This window comes from Centroberyx affinis, unplaced genomic scaffold, assembly GCF_046629955.1.
Source record: "Centroberyx affinis isolate AG114_WGS23_722 - 3 ecotype Tasmania unplaced genomic scaffold, CSIRO-AGI_Caff_v1 ptg000102l_1, whole genome shotgun sequence".
In the NCBI taxonomy this organism is placed as follows: Eukaryota; Metazoa; Chordata; class Actinopteri; order Beryciformes; family Berycidae; genus Centroberyx; species Centroberyx affinis.
This window is the reverse complement of record NW_027278804.1, coordinates 41922-59994: the sequence shown is the minus strand read 5'-3', so window position 1 is coordinate 59994 and position 18073 is coordinate 41922. Positions and strand designations below refer to the sequence as shown.

At 39.4% G+C, this 18073-nt stretch overlaps 2 protein-coding genes across 2 annotated transcripts; one reads left to right on the top strand and one right to left on the bottom strand.

Annotated features, from left to right (window-relative positions):
• The first annotated feature begins 11290 nt into the window (after window positions 1-11290).
• Window positions 11291-14191, top strand: LOC139647825 (zymogen granule membrane protein 16-like). Its single transcript, XM_071523806.1, has 6 exons — window positions 11291-11385; window positions 12280-12332; window positions 12503-12629; window positions 12815-12914; window positions 13431-13523; window positions 13613-14191. The coding sequence occupies exons 2-6, from the start codon at window positions 12281-12283 to the stop codon at window positions 13757-13759; spliced, it is 519 nt and encodes a 172-aa protein (XP_071379907.1). The 5' UTR covers window positions 11291-11385; window position 12280; the 3' UTR covers window positions 13760-14191.
• On the bottom strand, window positions 14047-17839 carry cmtm8b (CKLF-like MARVEL transmembrane domain containing 8b). Its single transcript, XM_071523770.1, has 4 exons — window positions 17705-17839; window positions 15280-15453; window positions 15040-15159; window positions 14047-14927 (listed from the first exon to the last, which is right to left on the bottom strand). Exons 1-4 carry the CDS (start codon window positions 17837-17839, stop codon window positions 14841-14843), a joined length of 516 nt encoding a protein of 171 aa, XP_071379871.1. The 3' UTR covers window positions 14047-14840.
• Between the last annotated feature and the right edge of the window lie 234 nt (window positions 17840-18073).

Below are 18073 nucleotides of genomic sequence, written 5' to 3'. Positions count from 1 at the left end.
TCACATGGACATTAAACCGGAACTGGCAGATTGAAGTTCAGTCTGGGTCAACTCTGTTTGTCACTTTGAGGTTAGCATAGGATCTTGAAAGCAGAGTGTATGTACAATATGTACAGCCATAACCCTGGTTTTAAAGGAGGAGTGCACATCTAGGTTGTGGTATGTTATCTGGGGCATTACCTGGCCACAATCGTCTGGGTCTGTGCACCGCTTAGGAAAAGTATACATCTGAATTCTGAGAACGTTCAGATGTCTACAATATATGTATAAGCACAGGAAATGTGTCACAGCTTCCAAATAAAAACGTTGGGGAACACATACAGTTGCAAACTTTAAATGTCTAATTTTTTAAAGTACTTGCATCACAGCAAGTAGGATCTCAAAGTTACTTTTCATTTTCTGTTGTGTTTGAAAAGTTGCATGTTTTCTGTTTTCAAACTGTCATGACTCACTTGGCAAATGAGACCTGTGATGGAAATATTTAAGAATTTTTTAGATCTTAATAGATCAGATTTTATTCTAGTGGCACAGAGGGAATCGGTGTGAGGTTATGGATTCTACACTGATACAGTGAGCAGAGAGGCTGCCAGCTTAACACTGCAGCCTCAGTGTGGATCAGTGAACAGACTATTCAGGACAATTCACCATAAACTTCACAGCCTGCAGCCTGAACTAGGCCACACATTTATTAATTACCTTATGTGCCATCCCTGTTAATAAAATACCCCATCTCAACTCCTTTCTCTTTTTTTTTTCTCTTTTTTTTTTTTACTATTAGTCATGGCCCAAAATGGGTCACAGGCATGGGGGTTACCAAATGTCAAGTGAAGCAATGTTCTTATGTGAATGGGTCCCACGACAAGGGACTAAATATGTTTGGGTCCCCGCTGAATACGTTCAAGAACTGTTGTATATGATGTGTTGGACAATGGAAGATTTGCCTGTGAAGCATGGGTAGGTATCAGCTGAGCAAACTATAATATTAAATTTACTGAATCTTAAACCTAAACAGGCAGAAAACGAATCAAACTGTTGCAACAAAACCTTTGACAACTCAAACATGCTGCAGAAGAGAAAGACCACCATATTAATTCTTACTTTTATGCCACAAGTTGCACAGGACAAGAGTGCAAACTATTTACCTCTATTTACAGAATCCAACAGTGACAGAGTTGACTTGTTTTATTGTTAATATTCTACTGAGCAGCACTGAGATTAGACAGATTAGTTGACGCAGCACTCTGCTGCCATGAAGCAGTTAAAGGGACATGATTATTAGCCTAATCACAAGCTGGATGCATTGCATGGATAAAAGCAGAAACTTTAGGTTCTGCTTCAGTAAAAAGTACTCAACCATTTAACACCACTTCCTTAATGTCAAACTGTAACTGAGCTGGTAATCGTGGTACTATTATTCTTCAGAACATCCACTACTTTTTATGTTGTTAAAGTTAGTTTGATACAAAGCTTGTTTGTGATTTTGGCATTGTTCAGTAAAGCTAGCCTAGCACCTTTTGAGTGAAATGCATTTCCCAATATACAAGCTTCAATTTTAGTTGCAGTAATATATATATAAAAAAACAAAGGTTCAATATCAATTGCAACAATGATATAACTTTATTACATAGTCTTTATAACTTCATTACTTGCGCTGTGAAATTCCCAGAAGTGTGAAATCTTGCCTTATATGTACATCATTTCTCTGTTCAATAAACAGGAATCCAAATGCATCATATACTTGAGATACATCAGCATCATCATGTTATTAAAACTGATATTGTATATTGTAGAAATGGGGGAATGCCCCCTGAAATTAGTTATAGGATTACCTGCAGCTATGATGTAAAAGGTGGCATGCACATTATTTACATTGTGCTCACAGAGATAAATGGTACTCAAATCAGTTATACAAAGCTAAACACCAACCTGTTTCTTCTGTTCTTCTGAAACCATTGTGAAACCCACACTTGCTACCAGGCGTGAGTTATACTTATCTGCAGACTCACTGAGATTACGACTGAGGTGTTGTTGCATAACTAAGCTACACATTTAAGGGGTGTATCAACAAGTTTGGTAATGGTGATTATTTGGTTGATTACTTGTGAACTCATAATGCTGCCAGCAGTAGTTTTGCTGGTAAGGAGGGTTTTGACATCAGCAAACTGTTAGATTTCACACAAATAACTAAATAAATGGATAAAGAAATACATGTTTGAATAAATAAACACAGACTGACAAAAACTGAAATATCACAAGAAGGATACAGTTGTTACATCTAATTGGCTCCACAACAAGGGGGTAATTTTTACCACTCTAAACAACAGTAGTAAATACATGATTGACTTAATAACCTAGTGGTCCCGCCTCCATCTATGGTCTTATAAGTTCTTAGGGGTGAGTGATGTAAATTGTGTACAGAGGGGGAATTACGAGAAATTATATTCTCATGATATTCTGTGATGACAGTTTCCATGATGTGTTGCAGTCATCTAATCAGCATCTAATCTTGTATGACAAAAATGTATACAAGAACTCCCTCCTACTAGGCCTAAAGCATGTTCGGTGAATTCCTGTAACACAACACAGAACCCCACAGTGCCTCTAATTGTAACATCATGTCAACTTCCACTTACAGCAGCCTATTTGCCTCCAAACCAGCCACAGTATGCGTAGAGCCTGCCACCAAGCGGTAGCACTGTTGCATTGATCTATACGGAAGCCAATGTTATGTGAAATAGGGGAGAAGCTAAATGTATAACAGTCTATTGGTAGACAAACAGGACCGAAGCACAACTAAACATCTCTGGTTATCGGTGTACAGAATGCTGTAATTTGGAATAGAATCTGATATCTATTTATATGAAAGTTTAATGGCACAAAATGCAGAAAAAAGGGGATTCTAATAACTTTATTAGGTAAGTTTCCAAAATCATGATAACACCAGCCAACCTATTTTCTTATTAGTGTATTGAGTCTTTCAGCGGGTTCCTGCATCCTTTGGGAGATCAGAGTGGTAAAAATCCAAATCTAAAGAATTCCAATTCAAAGCAATGGAAATGAATTTGAAGTGCATTTTATACATCAGTGTTACAATACACCTTGCACAGACATTGAAATTGATAAAGAAAGCAAGCAAAGGGATTAGGGGAAAAGGGTCTTCTCTCAAGTAGTATGGTAATCCTTGGAGGGCCACTGCTCTCTTCCATTGGTGAGTCCTAATAATGACATTACATTTTTACTTCACGTTACTAAAGGCATGATTTTGATATCCATTTCTTTTGTATTTCACTCTACATTTTTTTGTATTTGTATGAGATTTTGATTCCCCTCTGAAAACGAGTGTGCAACTATCAGACCCCCAAATAGTTTCATCCCAAGCTGTATCACTTACATTCCACAACAGACTGTCCATCAACTGCCCAAACTTGATGTCACCCTCAGACCTCCGATTTGTGTACACCTCAACGGGACGGGGAGTATGCCGGTCTAGCCCGTCAAAGTATGCCCTCTTGAGGTCGACAGAAACCAACCTGGTGAGCTCAGGAGCGATCTCAAAGACAGAAACAAAATAGGCAAAAGCAAAACGTTTAATCACAAATGAAATTCAATTCATGGATTTGTGTCACCATAGAAAGGGGAGAGAAATGCCAAACAGTAAACACAGCTTGCCCACAGACACCTGACTGCATACCTGTCTCTCTGTGAAGAGTGCTGGCCACCTAGCTTTCACCTCTTTTATCTACGGTTCTTCGCCCACTATTTCTTTAATCTTATAATGCCTTATGAGACTTTTGTGACTATTTGTGCTACTTGTGCTATTTCCACTGCATGAAATTGGACTCGGGTGAAAAAAATGTGGGTCTTGTCAAACTGGTATTAACCTGTGGGAGAAAAGAAGACAAGGACAAATCAAAATACATTTTTCACTTGGTGGCGCAGTCACAAAATTTGGTGGCACAACCATGGCATTTTACCATGGAATCACACATTTAAGATATTATTTTGCTACATACTGTAGTGGCCTAAATATATTTGTAATTGCAAATTACATAAAAAGGCTTTGAAAGCAGAAATAACATTTAATTTGTAAATATGTTTACTTTTTATAATAGAAAAGGCAATGTAGGATACCTGCCTGCACAGTCAAAGGTGAAAGCTCAGCCCTGTCCTCATCCTACCGGGTGCAGGGCTTCCTGGGGGAGGGAACCTTTGGGAAGGTCGCCAAGTGTGTAAAGACACCCACCAACACAACGGTGGCCGTTAAAATCACCAAGAACCACCCGGAACTGATGAAGCAGGCAGAGGAAGAGGTACAACACAAACTGTTTGCTTATCAAAGTTTAACTTGCACCATGCTTGTCAAAATACAATATATTTACATCAGTGGGAATGAAGAAAAAACTCATTTGGATGCAGCATTTGTTTTGGTTTAAACCTCTGGTCCACATTGGCCCCGTTTTCAATCTGATTTGACAACAGTATAACTCTCCCTAACCTTTAATATATTCTGCAGATCAACATGCTCAGAATTTAGGAGACTTTGGACAGACAAATGCAACACTGTCAGATGGTACAGTAGTTTCATCCACAGAGTCTGGAGTTTGAGCTGCTGGACATGAGTCTTAGTGACTTCATGAAGCAGAGAAGGTTCCAGGCTCTGTCCATGAAGGAGCTGCGCCCCGTTCTGCATCAGGTCTGTTGTACTTTCTTCTTTGCTCTTCTCACGCCACCGTATTGATACAGATGTAGCCATTGTAGAAGTCCCACTTTCTACTGCATGCTAGCTGAACTGAAAATGGATTGACGATGAGTATTTATGAACATTGTTGAACTTCTCATAACAAGAATGTGTGTCCATGTGTCTTCAGTTGGCCACAGCTTTGGTCCATCTGGAGAGTGATCCACGCGGACATCAAGCTGGACAACATCATGCTGGTGGACCATCTACAGGAGCCGCTAAGGGTCAAAATGAATGACTGAGTATAGCCTGTGATGTGTCAGAAATTGTAGGTTCATGTGTTCAGACCCGTTGGTACAGGTGAGTAACTGTAGATAAGAGAGCTTGTGACTGGAAGATTGCCGCTTCCAATCCCTGGACTGACTGGACAAGCCAGTGAGCAACAGAAGAAGACTGTGGTTGTACTGGGAAGCTCCCAGTGTGAACGTATGGAAGTGTGTGAACGTATGGAAGTGTGTGAACGTATGGAAGTGTGTGAATGTGGATACACAGTGGTTGATGTAATGTGTTGTGTTGCTCTTCTCTCAGGTCTCCAGAGATCTTGCTGGGCCTCCCCTACACAGGCCATAGACATCTGGTCTCTGGGCCGCGTTGCTGCTGAACTTTCCCTTGGCTCTCCACTCTACCCAGGGACCTCTGAATATGACATGGTCAGTGTTGAGCCAAGACTGTGATGATCTGGATTTACTGTAAGCATGTGTGGATTCCTGTCATTATCACAATGAATATCAGGACGTGGGTGAACTGGACTACCCAGTTCCTGGGTATATTTGACAGATGACAGCACACACACACACACACACACTTCTGGTAAAAGTTGGTGCAGTGCGGTTAGTCAGGAGAAAAAGGAATGCGTGTGCGTGCGTGAGCGTGTGCGTGTGCGTGTGTGTGCATGTGTGTGTGTGTGTGCTGTCATCTGTCAAATATTCCCGGGAACTGGGTAGTCCAGTTCACCCACTTCCTGATATTCATTGTGATAATGACAGGAATCCACACATGCTTACAGTAAATCCAGGCCATCACAGTCACAACAATGTCTTAAAGGAGTTTTAGAAAAGCCTCGCCTGTGCTGCCTTACCACTAAGTCTTTTCTTCATTTGATTGATTGAGACATGTTGTCACATTCACGTCATCCCCACTCAAATCAGCCTCTGGGAATAACAAACAATACTTTAATCCAGCCCCATAAAGTAGCATGGTATGCAATTATGAAATGTTATGCTTGTAGACATTTTCCCTTTGAAAACCACGCAGAGTGTGCTGTTATTAGGAACACTAGATCCTTCAATGAAACACACTAAGTGGGTGAATCCATGTGAAAGCTTTGATCCCTTATTGGTTTCACATATCAACACCACTTCAGTCAGTAAAGGGAGATGTAAATGCAGGAAGAGGCATGTTGAAGAATTATTCTTAAACCTTAAAGTTTCTTTCACATGTGTTTTGATGGTGGGTGGGGTCAGACATCTGAGAAAGGCCGTGTTAGAGGGCCATGCTCCCCAAGCAAGAGATTTATTGAAAAATGTGTTTTAAGAACTAATTTCTCGTGATTCTGAAGAAAAACATTAGGGCTTCAAAACTCTACCTGAATAATAACAAATAAAAACTCAAATGTTCTCTTACTTCAAATGTAAAGGAAAAGGTTGGCCTTTTACAGAAAAACAAATCATGAGATTGGAGACATTTTTCAGTCCTGAATTAACTGGTTATTTCTACAAAAACATTAAACATATAAAGATTTTTTTTAAATGCATTTTGAAACTGAATTTTATGGAAAGTCTTTAAGAAATTTTAAAATAAAGCATAAACATTTTAAAGTTGTTGTTTTTTGTTTTATTTTGTAAAAATAAAAAGTTAAGGTTTCAACCTTTTACTGCTGTCACAACATTTTACGGGGGTTTGAACCTTTTGAAAATCTATCCTAAATCAGTCAGCAGAGAAAATTTCCAGCCATTTTTTCCTTTTTCCTGGTTCAGTTACCGTGAAAAACTTAGTTTGAACCACAGGAATCCTTGGAATGTCTACGTTCATTTCCTTCTGGTATCACTGCAGCCTTCACATACAGGGTGGCTCCTAATAAAGAGCGTATATACCATATATATTATCATCAGAGCATGCTGTGTGAGGTATGACATCTGTGTGTCCATTTTTATCATCTCTTTCCAGACTCATTGACTTGCAGTCAACATGTTTCCACTTCTGTGTGTGACTATGCTACTTGCTTCGTCGTGGGCCCAACATGATTATAACAAAGCCAAGTGTGTGTGTGTGTGTGTAGTTAGTAGCCATATTGTGTCAGCTGCCCTGCGTTTTTATTCAGTTTAATTCAATTTAGAAACTGTGCGTTTCAACTAATGTTATATTTCATGACATTTGTCTACAAACTTTGCTGTGTCTCTCCCTCTCTCTCTCTGTCTGTTAACCTTGAGCCAGACCTACAGCTCTCTCTCCAGCTGGGTGGAGATATATATATATATATATATATATATATATATATATATATATACTACTATTACTACTACTACTACTACTTGTTATTATTAGCAGTAGTGGTAGTAGTAGTAGAAGAAGAAAAAGAAAGGAGAAGGATCAGAAGAAGAAATGTTTTATATAATTTCAAAATTATGATAATAAAATGCTTTTAAAACAAGCAAACAAAATATAAAAGTATATAAGGCAAGCATTAAAAATAAAATACTGTGGCATGAAAGAGGCAAATTCAAACACACTTACATAGGAATAAGCAAAAATGAAATCATGAATCAAAATGAATCAAATCAAATTAGAGCCTATCAGGACGAAGGTGTTTTAAGAAGTGATTTAAGTGATGACACTGATTTTTTCAGCCTAATAAGTTCCAAAAAGTCTTGGGCCCTGCATGACAAAAGCCTGGTCAGCTTCAGTCTTAACTCTGAGGATGTCAGGTTGCTCTCTGACTAGTAGAGGGTTGAACTGTTTGAAATGTAGCAAGAGGTCAGACCTGGAGTTGCATCATGCTTTACATTTATGGTACATCCAGCAGGAACAAAGAGAAGACAAAGATGTCGTCACAGACTCTTACCATGTATAGACTCACACGGAAGTCAACAGTTTGCACCCACTCACCTCTCCTCAAAAACTTGATTTTTGCATTTTTGTATAGTCCTTTCAAATCATTTGTGTTGGGGAAAAGACAGAGTTACACTTTTAATAACATAAGAAATATTTTTCCATTAACCAAGATTTTAACAATAAAAAATCAGCAATTAATTGATAGGTTGGATACAAACAAATATCAGATGAACAAACAAATGAACTGAGAGTAAGATAGATAGATAGATAGAATTTCAAAATGAACTCATTAATTTGGTATGAAGGAATCAAAAAATCCAATCAAATATGATGTTATACCAAACTTACAGTTCAATTTTGGACTGTTTCTGTTGTAACAGGTAGTCATGAGTAATTGACACTAAGATAATCTCTCCATTCACTCAGAATGGAATTGATCTTTTGACAAACTAAACCCTGATTAATCCTTTCCTTGTCGTCTGTGCTGCAGGTGTATTTTGTCACCAACAGGGGGCACTTCCTGGCAGCAGGCCAGCCGTACGGTGGTTCCTTCAACATCTACCCCCACACACTCCGGCAGTGAGCTGCTATTGGTTAGCGGCTACTTTGACGGCAGTGGCCTCACTTCAGTTGGAGCTCATTGGGCCGTGGTGGACACTGACATGATGTATAATACAAACAGCACTAGACAGTTCTCATGATTGGGTTTCTTTATCTGAGGCATCAAGAATGGCAATATTGGGTAATATTTTGCACAAGCTTTCAGATAAGATGTGATTACAGTTAAGAATCCCTCCTTGTCTTCCTCTCAGTTTTATATAGACTGACCTCATGCCACTTCTACCCAGAATCCATCATTGTGACAGTTAGTTGAATAATAGCCTATATTCAACATATCCATGCTTGTGTAAGAGAATAACACCAGATAAAGATAGTGTGTAATCCTTCCCCCCTTTTTAGACATTAGAACTGAAGGTTGGCTCTTTTTACCTTTGTTGACTTTCCTGTTGACTTGTCAATGACAAGACTGACCTCAGACTCTTTGTTATTCTCCGCTGTGTTTACAAGGAAGTCAAGTCGAGCTGAAATGCCAAACGTATCTTTTCATTTTGTCATGAGTCACCTTCAGGTGAAAAACACTGCTGTACACACTGTACATGCAGTATAGAATCATGCATCTCCAGCATTTACACACTGGCCGACACTCATGTTGCCATTTGGACACATAACACTGTAGGACAGATCAGACTAAGGGGCTGCCATGCTTTTCTGCATAGTCCATAACTTCTCATCTTCATTTTCACTTGTGAAAATGATTTTTTGTTTTGTTTTTTGTTTCAATATACAATGATAATGTTTCAAACTACATCTAATAGAATGGAGAATTAGTGATGGTTCTGTGCAATATCTATTTTTTCACTGTTTTTTCACTAGATCAAAATCAGTTCATGAAATGTTCTACCTGATTCCGTTTACATACGTAAAATCACTTCAATAAACATGAACTAGACCCATGATTGTTGTGTGAATTTGATTTAGGACTGGTGGCTTTGTGGTGTGGTGGCCAAACGTGTGTCACAAATCACAAGCAGGAAGTCTTGAACAACTGAGAAATTTCCAAAGCTGAGGAGTAGGCTAACTAGGTTGTGACGTAGCAGCAGTTTTTTTAGAACAGCTATTCTGGTGGAGCCAGTTGGAATAATCCCGTAAACCTTTCTCTACAGGTCACTTCCTTGTTCCATTTGACACCAAGATTTATCACCAAACTTGTGTTCGGTTCATTCCCAATTCCATCAGTTCAGGATGAAAAAGCATGAAAAGTTTACCCTGTTGTTACCCTGTTGAAAAATAAATGAGATTGAATATTCTATCATTAGCAGATGTATTGCCATTTTTGTATCAACTGAACTGAAAGTGAAGTGAGCCCTGGACTGTTTCATACCATGCCAAAGGCCATTAAACATTATAAAATGGCAATTTTCAACCTTTTTTTTCTGTCAGCAAACACTTCCCAAAATATTCTTCTCAGAACCCAAAACTTTTTTTTTTTTTGAGGCTATTGTATTTTCAACCTTTGGGCCTAATTTTCCAAGGTGTTGGGGAAAGCACTGGAAAAAAAACATATCCCATATCCCCAAAATCAATTTATGCAAAATAATTTGGGGAGCCAATTTATTCTTCTTGTGATACACCTTTGGGTTCTGATCCAGAAAAACAAACTGCTGTAGCAAATGTTTTTTTGTTTGTTTGTTTTGACTGTTCTCTGGTTCTATTTAGCAGTCTAATGATACTGTCTGATTGCTGTTTGAGAATCCACTCTCTTCTCATGTGGTGGCAGTAGGGGGTCGATACAGACACAGAACCGTGCTAAACTGGAGATGTTCTGTTGTCGGGTAAATGCAGTCTGTCTTTATTAATGTTTTTTCATAAAAGTGTAGTTTTGAGGGGAATTGCGGGCATTTCTTGTACAGAAATCAGCACCTGTTAGGTATAAACACAGTATTCAAATTGTACTCCAGTCATCAAATCTCCAAAAACAGGGTTTGGAATCAAATTATAGCTTTAAGGCAAAACAAAAAACAAAAAAAAAACAAACAAACAATAATCTGCCAATTAAAAAAAAGAACAGATTTGAAATCCAGTCTCTGTTACGCAAGTGCATCTCATTTTAACTGGGACTGTGAATTGTGTAAATAATCTTCTGAGACGAACTCAGAGGAACTTGTAAAGGGATAGGAGTTTACTTCATTTGAACCTCACATGACACAGAAATTCCCATAGGTGGATGTAGTGAGTAATTGCATCTCTGCTGCAGTAAAACAGCATATCAGCATAGTAATACATAGCACATGATGAATAAGATTGCAAATAATCCATCATGGAGATTAATAAAGACCCTCCAGAGTGCTATGCTGACACAGCATAGCACGCAGTGGGTCTCAACGTGAACCACCAGGGGTCCTTGAGGGCGCTCCAGGGAGTCTCCAGCAAATTGATGAATTGTTAAACTTCACCATTATTTCATTTACAAGAAGTTAACACAGTTAGAGAATGTAGAAGAATGACTGGATCATAGTTTCACTGTTATCTCACTACCCAGAATAGAGGAATTCTGGACAAATTCTCAGATTTGGATCCTAGACACAAAATCTCATCAAATGCGGGTCCGTGGCCCTAATGTGGTCTATATTAAGGGTCCAATCATTGAATTGTCTGAAGTGTCTTGCCACAACTAGGTCATTTAGTCATTTAGTGTGTCTGCCATTCCAGTGAGTCTGGTTGTATCTCTGTGGTTGAGAACGCAGTCAACTACATCCTCACGTGTACTTCCTTATTCACCTAAATCCTCAAGACCTGTCAAAAGAAAACACCTGCTATTGTTCAGCAGAAACAAGGTGTCATTTAGGAATGCTGGGGTAATTGCACCTTGTAAAAGATAGGTGTGTGTGTGTGTGTGTGTGCGTGCGTGCGTGCGTGCGTGTGTGTTTGTGGGAAGGTTTGGGGCTGGGGTGGCTAGATATAAGTCCCACTGTCAGCACACTGTCAGTTCAGGAGCTCACACTGATTCCAGAAGATCACTTGAACTTGCGTAGCACGTGAGTATTTACATATTTACACCTGTCTCCGCTTGTGGCTGATTTTTTTTTATAGTTGACGCACTTCAATAGCATCTCACTGGCTGTGGGCACTTGTTATTTAATTGTTTTTAATGATTTGACTTATTCTATTAGGCTGGAGTACTTTATTTAGACCCGACTATGGGTCACGTAGAACTCCAATTTTGGTATTTCTATTGTTTTACTTGACATGGTCCTTTATGTGCTGAGTAAGCTTCAGTGTTTCATCAAGTTTTATAACTGGTATGCCTCTGGGATATATAGAACCACTCAAAAAAACACATTTCATTAGGTCTGTTACCGGGAGTTGGTTGTATTGGAACCTTGGTCATCATTTCGCTTTTTTTCTTCCAGTTGTTGATTATTTTTGGTTCAGTAGCTATGTGACATGCAATTAGTTTCCATGTATCTGCATTAACAAAAGGTTTCTAAAAAAAAAATCACTTTTAATTCAGCCAATCCAAGTTAGTATCAAGACTGTTACTACACAGGGAGAGAAAATACAATCAGTTTTTATTTCACAGTTCAGCTATCCAAACGGAGACAAATTACATGGAATCTCCCATCTTCTGTTCAATTCAACATTTATTTATAATTTATTTGTCAATCAAACAGCATATGTTTAATTACAACACATGCTCAGTGGGAATTTTGAACAGCCCAGTTCAAGCTCTGGTGATCACACCTCCTTCCTTATCCTTCCAACTTGAGAGCCCGAAACCTGTCTGTTGTCAGGAATGCAACTATAAACCTAGCTGGCACACCAAATGTGATTCTAGGCAATTTTCTGATGATGCTGATGCTGATGACGATGCTAAAGAATGGGTTTCTATTCTCTGTGTTGTTTCCTTTCTCTCGTCCATCCTACTCTAGGATGTTTGCCTTCCTGTTCCTTGCTGTGATGTGCGCCAGTTGCCTGGCAAAACGTAAGTAGTCCATCCATCTGCCGAGCCCTCCCGCTGCCACTTCTACACTTCAACACTCGTACCCGGCTTCTAATAACACCTTTCTATGTAGAGAGTGGGGCCGGGTCAAGTCAAGAAGCAGAAGCCTATTTCCTTCTCTTGTATTCTAACTTGTCTTTTCGCCTCTCCAGCTGTGTCGCAGTACTACTCCTTCTCTGTGCCTGTTGGGTCTGGGTCTGGCACTGCTTTTTCCTCGACAGGAGAAGGACGAATCACAGGGATCAGGATCTGGGAGGTCACCAACGCTTACATTACTGGGTAAGTCCACAGTTATACCCCCTGAAATTGACTTTCTCCTCTCTCTCTTTTTCTCCCTCCAGTGTCCAACTGAATTATCGTTTTCTCTCCTCTCTCCTTGTAACTCCTCTCTCCTCCTCCAGTATCTATGAAGTCTAATGTTTAACCCCATTCTCTCTCTCTCTCTCTCTCTCTCTCCTCCCCAGTATCCAGTTGCGTTATGGTTACATATGGTCTGAACTGTTGGGTCGCCAAAATGGCGAGGAACTGCAGATAGACCTACATGACGGAGAAGCCATCATTCAGGTCAGTGATTTAAATTAGATTAATGTGACATGACTTGACAATATCATCCATCACTATAATATTGATTGGGTATTATGTTGGGTGAAGTCTGTTAAACCAGTGTACCTCAAAAAGTGAGCTATTTTGGAAGTAAAAATAGGCTTTTTTTTCAATTGATCTTACTGTATTTACGCAACAGCACTGATAGCCTGAAACTCGATTTTTATAGTTTTCAGTGATTTTTTATTTTTTATTTTCAAGAGTTCAATATTTTTAATAAAGCATCATTATATATTATTCTAATACATTATACTAATACATTTGGGTATATTCTATGGTCTGAGAAATATTGTACACTAGTATTCTTGTCATATTTTAGAATAAAGGTATGCATGTATCGCAATTTTAACTTTATTAATCTATCATAACATATAGAGTACATTACATAATTACTTTTCTATGTGTTACAAGCAACTATATCTACCAACTGTGTTAACTTGCTCATACTAATTGGGTATACTCTCTCCCATGTTACAGATCTCTGGTAAATACTACATTAGTAACTACATCTATCAGGTGGCATTTGTGACCAACAAAGGGCGTTCTCTGATTGTCGGACAGCCAACGCAGGTCAGCTTTAACTTCCACCCTGCCTGTTTATTATCATTATCGATATTCATGATGGTAATCATTTACTATGTGTCCATTCTGTGTTCCAGTCCTCCTTTAACTTCTACCCCACCAACCCGGACACAGAGCTCAGAATGCTGAGCGGGCGCTTCAACGGCCACGGCATCACTTCACTGGGAGCTCACTGGGGAATGGTCTACATGGAGCAAGGCAACGGGAATTCAACTACCGCTTAGAAAGGGAGGGACCGCTGTTTAATGTACCTAACATTATGTATAACTAATAAGATAGCGTACAGTATATGCAATTGCGTTGAGAATTGATTTACTTTATATGAGTGCAGAACTGTGTCTATAGACCAAATGAAAGGCAACAGGACACCAGTAGACCAAACTTGTAATACATCACCAATTTTGCTTTAATTTCACACTGTAAAACCAGATTGGTTCAGTTAAAAATGCAGGATCTAGGCTACTAAACGTTTGCATGGGAGCCAATACTTTTGCTCTGATTAATTTGAAGGACTGTGATTTACAAACAAGCATTTTGCACATAAAACATGGAAGGAAACAAAGCACATACTGTTTGCACTTTTAACCTAATGTACGCAAGGAGGAGATGAGCCAAATGACTCCTCCCAATATTATTTAATAAAGCAGAGAGCATTATTTGTGTGTACTCTTTAATGTGTGGAGAAAACATTTCTTAAATTCTAAGCTTTTTGTTGTGTGCTGCATACTGTTTATCATTGCATTGCATGGAAGGTATCATTCAGATTTATTCCCCCTTGGGACCACACTGTTTTGGCAATGATATAAAATTCATTAAAAAAAAAGGGGAAAAAAAGAGACAAAAGCATCATGATTATAACCTGGCAAACGATTTGGAGGCAAGGAAAGAAAAAATGGGGCTGATTTTGGTCTTCTATCCCATATAAAGCCAAAATATCATTCTTCTTTTTTCTTCCACCTGATGTAGTCTTTCCAGTGCAACCCAACCCCAGAGGGCCAAAATGCACAGAACATTATTGCTAAATTGGGTGCAGAATTGGAGACAGTTGACTGCACTTCAGATTGTCTATACAAAAAAAAACTTCCAATATAAGACAGTTGTCATATCTGATCAAAGAAAACATAATAACACCGAACGTTCATTGCATTATCAAGGCAAATTAATTTAAGTTTCAATAGATGTTTTGATGTGACTGCACTGAAAGAGAATCGACCTTGCCCCGGTCTGAAGTCTGGTCACTCTCCGCTGAACACTTCACTCAGAGGAAGTCTGCAGTCTGTCATCTTCAAACAGGAAGTTAAGGGACTACTGCACTTCTTCTGTGGCTCTCCAGGCACGGTAGCTCAGGTAGCTACTGCCTGCATAGCACAGTGTGGTCAGACAAGCAAAGAACTGAGGAGAGTGAGGGGTAGAAAAAAAAAAACAAGAGGGAGAAGAAATGAATGAGGAGAGGAAGATGGCATTGTAGTACTTTGACACAAAATATTGACAGGAGTGTCCTTACCGCGGATGCTGCCCAGCAGTTGTAGTTGTGGCGCCCCCTGATGGCCTGACTGACTGAGAAAGCATCTACTGCTGCTGCCACCAGATACAGGACTGCAGCACTACTGTTAAAACACAGAGACTGGAGGAGAGACAGGAAGACAGTAAGGGAGTGACCTAGACAGTCAGAGAGACAGAGCTATAGCTATACGTGTGTGTGTGTGTGTTTGTGTGTGTGTGTGTGTGTGTGTGCGTGCATTACCACTGTAGTCCAGGGGACCTGCGGTATCCTGCTGTGGGCTGCAGTGAGGTAAACGATAAACAGGAAGGCGGTCAGCACCCAGTACAAGACGGCCACAAACATCACCCAGCAGAGAGCAGACACATGGAAATACTCTGTTCCTCCAACCAGAACCCACACTAACAGACCACAGACCTGCAGGAGAGGAGAGGAGAGGAGAGGATTGAGACTTTTTGGTGCTCCAGGCAGATCTGTGAATGAAAGCACCTGCTTAGTGTGTCACTCTGTACAAATAAAGTTTACTGAGGGTTAAGAAGGAGAGGATGAAATGTGACGAGAGGTACAATAGAGATATAAGCAGAGACAAAAGGAGAGAACAGATAAACAGGGTTGCCTGGGTGAATTCTTCCATTTAGGCACACAAATTATTGGAATGCCGGTACTTGCTCTGTCCATAAAGGTCAAAGCTGCGATCCCTTATTCATTTCACCAATTCAATCCTTTTCAGTCATGAAGAGGAGATACACATGAAAGGCAGAAAACAGATTAAAGAAGGATTTTGCGAGACAATAGATTTATATCAAAAGGATGCAAATTCCATACAGTTTAGAGTTCTGTATTGATTCAATAGCGTTCATGTCCTATATTGCCATCTAGCCACAAGAAGCACTGGATGGATTTTTAGTGACTTGTCCGTTTCTGAGGCTGGTGAAGTATTTAGCATCCACACCTTAAGCAGAACTAGATGGTTTTGATTTGAATCCATGTGTTTTGGCCAGAATACATGGGCAACACTGCTAAAAAAAAACTATGACAAACAATATTTTTTTCATGACACTTTTGTTCCTTAAAGCCTACGGTGTCATCTTCTAATTCATTTTGTCCCAGCTAATGATCCCCATACCCCCTGAAGGCAATGCTGCCCATCTCCAAGTGTTGCTCGTTGCTTTAGTGAATAACTAGACCTCTTTCCTCCCTGCAGTATTCCATACCCGCCCTTCCTGCCTCAACAAAAGACTTCTCTGCTGGATGTTTCATGTCACAGGAAGAAAACAGTTTCTGGTGTGAAACACTACTGGCAAGATTAACCTCACACTGCCAGGCATTACCTACTTAGAATTGTAATCAGTAATGTAATGTAGTGGATTACCTTTTAGTGCAAACTGTAGTGCAGGTACTTTTAGATTACTTTGCCCCCAAAAGCCATAGAAAATGCAGCCAAGCATTGTGTCTCCAGATTATAATTTGAATAGTTTTAGCAACATCTACAGTCAATATTAACTCTGATTTCAAGTTGTATAAAATTATGCTAATGACTATAATCACACAATCTGAATGCCTTTTCTGACATTGCTGAGTGATTTGCAAGTAAACAACTGTTTTAAAACTGTTTTTCAAAAAAATCTGCAATCAAATTACAGATTTTTTTTTACATTATATTACAATGGTTTGTAATCAGATTACTCTACTCGTGCCTCATGTAATCCAGCACGCCCTACACTCTGCATGGCAGACAGCCAGACTGTATTTAGAGAAACTCTAGCCTGAAATCTTCCCACAGCTGATTTGGGAAGGAAGAGACACAATGAGGCAGGGAGACAAGGAAGAGTTGATTTGCTTTGTGTGTTTTTGGTCAACTTCCTCCTTTCACAGAAAACAGAGGATTTTAGTCCGTCTGTCTGTATGTAGATTTGTCATGGGATGTAGTGAAGGAACGTCTTTCAAATACAGTCACAGAAGTGATAAATCCATTTATCTCACTCCTATATATCTCTGTATCTTTTGTACAAAAAGATATCAATATCTGAATGTTATGACATCTGAAATTTGAGTATTAAAAACCTCTTTGTCTTTTGTTTCTCTAACACCTAATTTGTCTTCATCTGTGTCTTCAGCTCTGTACAGTATAGTATTATAGACTGGAAACTTCCTAGTCTAAATAGAGACAGAGATGCACCTGTGGTCTCTAGGTGTGTGTGTTTCTATATATGAATCAATCAAAAATGTATACACTTTATCATAAATAAAAGCCTTTATGTAATATAGTTTTCTTTTGTTATTAATACCCCAGATAATTACCAATATGATTGATGACTGAACAACTTGATTGATGACATAATAAAATGCATTTTGTGATACACTGATTGTTAAATATACAGTATATATAGAGTTTTCCAGTAGCCAAGCACCAATAACAAATGTGACAATTATAAAAGCCAAACTTTCAAACTTGAATCTAGTTGCCAGCTCTACTCTGTAACTGTAACTTTGACATTTCAGAACTGTGTCAAAACTTACTGTTCCAGGCAGACGGAGCGTTTCTGTGGGAGCTGTGATGAAGGGGATAATTGCTGAATACTGGCAATGACACAGTCTCCTGTAGTTTTCTTACAGCCAACCACAAGAACAAACACTGAACCACTCATAACTTCCATGTCGCACTTACTATTTCGGCCAGGAACAGTATTCCTCTGGCGGTTGTGGTGAAGTGCTGGTCGAAGGCCAAGGTGGATGTGGAGAAGCTGTACTGTGGCAGTGTGGGACTCCTCCGGGCCGAGGCACACGCAGCGGCTCCCTCCATGCTGCACTGGGACGGTCAGGGTGGCTGCTGCTCTAGCGGAGGAAGTTGTGTTCCTGTCCCTGACTCAGGCAAGGACACCCCGTTATCAACTGACAAATATATATGATACACCCCGTTATCAGCTGATACATAACCAACAATCACCAACAACAAAGACCTTCAAGTCCTGTCCTCTCCTATTTTCCTTCTAAATCTAAAAATAATTCACTCAAGACAACAAAGGAGTGTCAAATT

Bases quoted from the DNA above. Each gene is read 5' to 3' on its own strand.
- LOC139647825 (XM_071523806.1), top strand. From the start codon at position 12,281: ATGTTTGCCTTCCTGTTCCTTGCTGTGATGTGCGCCAGTTGCCTGGCA. The intron at 12,333-12,502 runs GTAAGTAGTCCA...TCGCCTCTCCAG, and splicing joins CGCCAGTTGCCTGGCAAAAC to CTGTGTCGCAGTACTACTCC. The intron at 13,524-13,612 runs GTCAGCTTTAAC...TCTGTGTTCCAG, and splicing joins TTGTCGGACAGCCAACGCAG to TCCTCCTTTAACTTCTACCC.
- cmtm8b (XM_071523770.1), bottom strand. From the start codon at position 17,839: ATGGAGGGAGCCGCTGCGTGTGCCTCGGCCCGGAGGAGTCCCACACTG. The intron at 15,160-15,279 runs GTAATGCACGCA...TCTCTCCTCCAG, and splicing joins AGGTCCCCTGGACTACAGTG to TCTCTGTGTTTTAACAGTAG. The intron at 14,928-15,039 runs GTAAGGACACTC...CACTCTCCTCAG, and splicing joins ACTGCTGGGCAGCATCCGCG to TTCTTTGCTTGTCTGACCAC.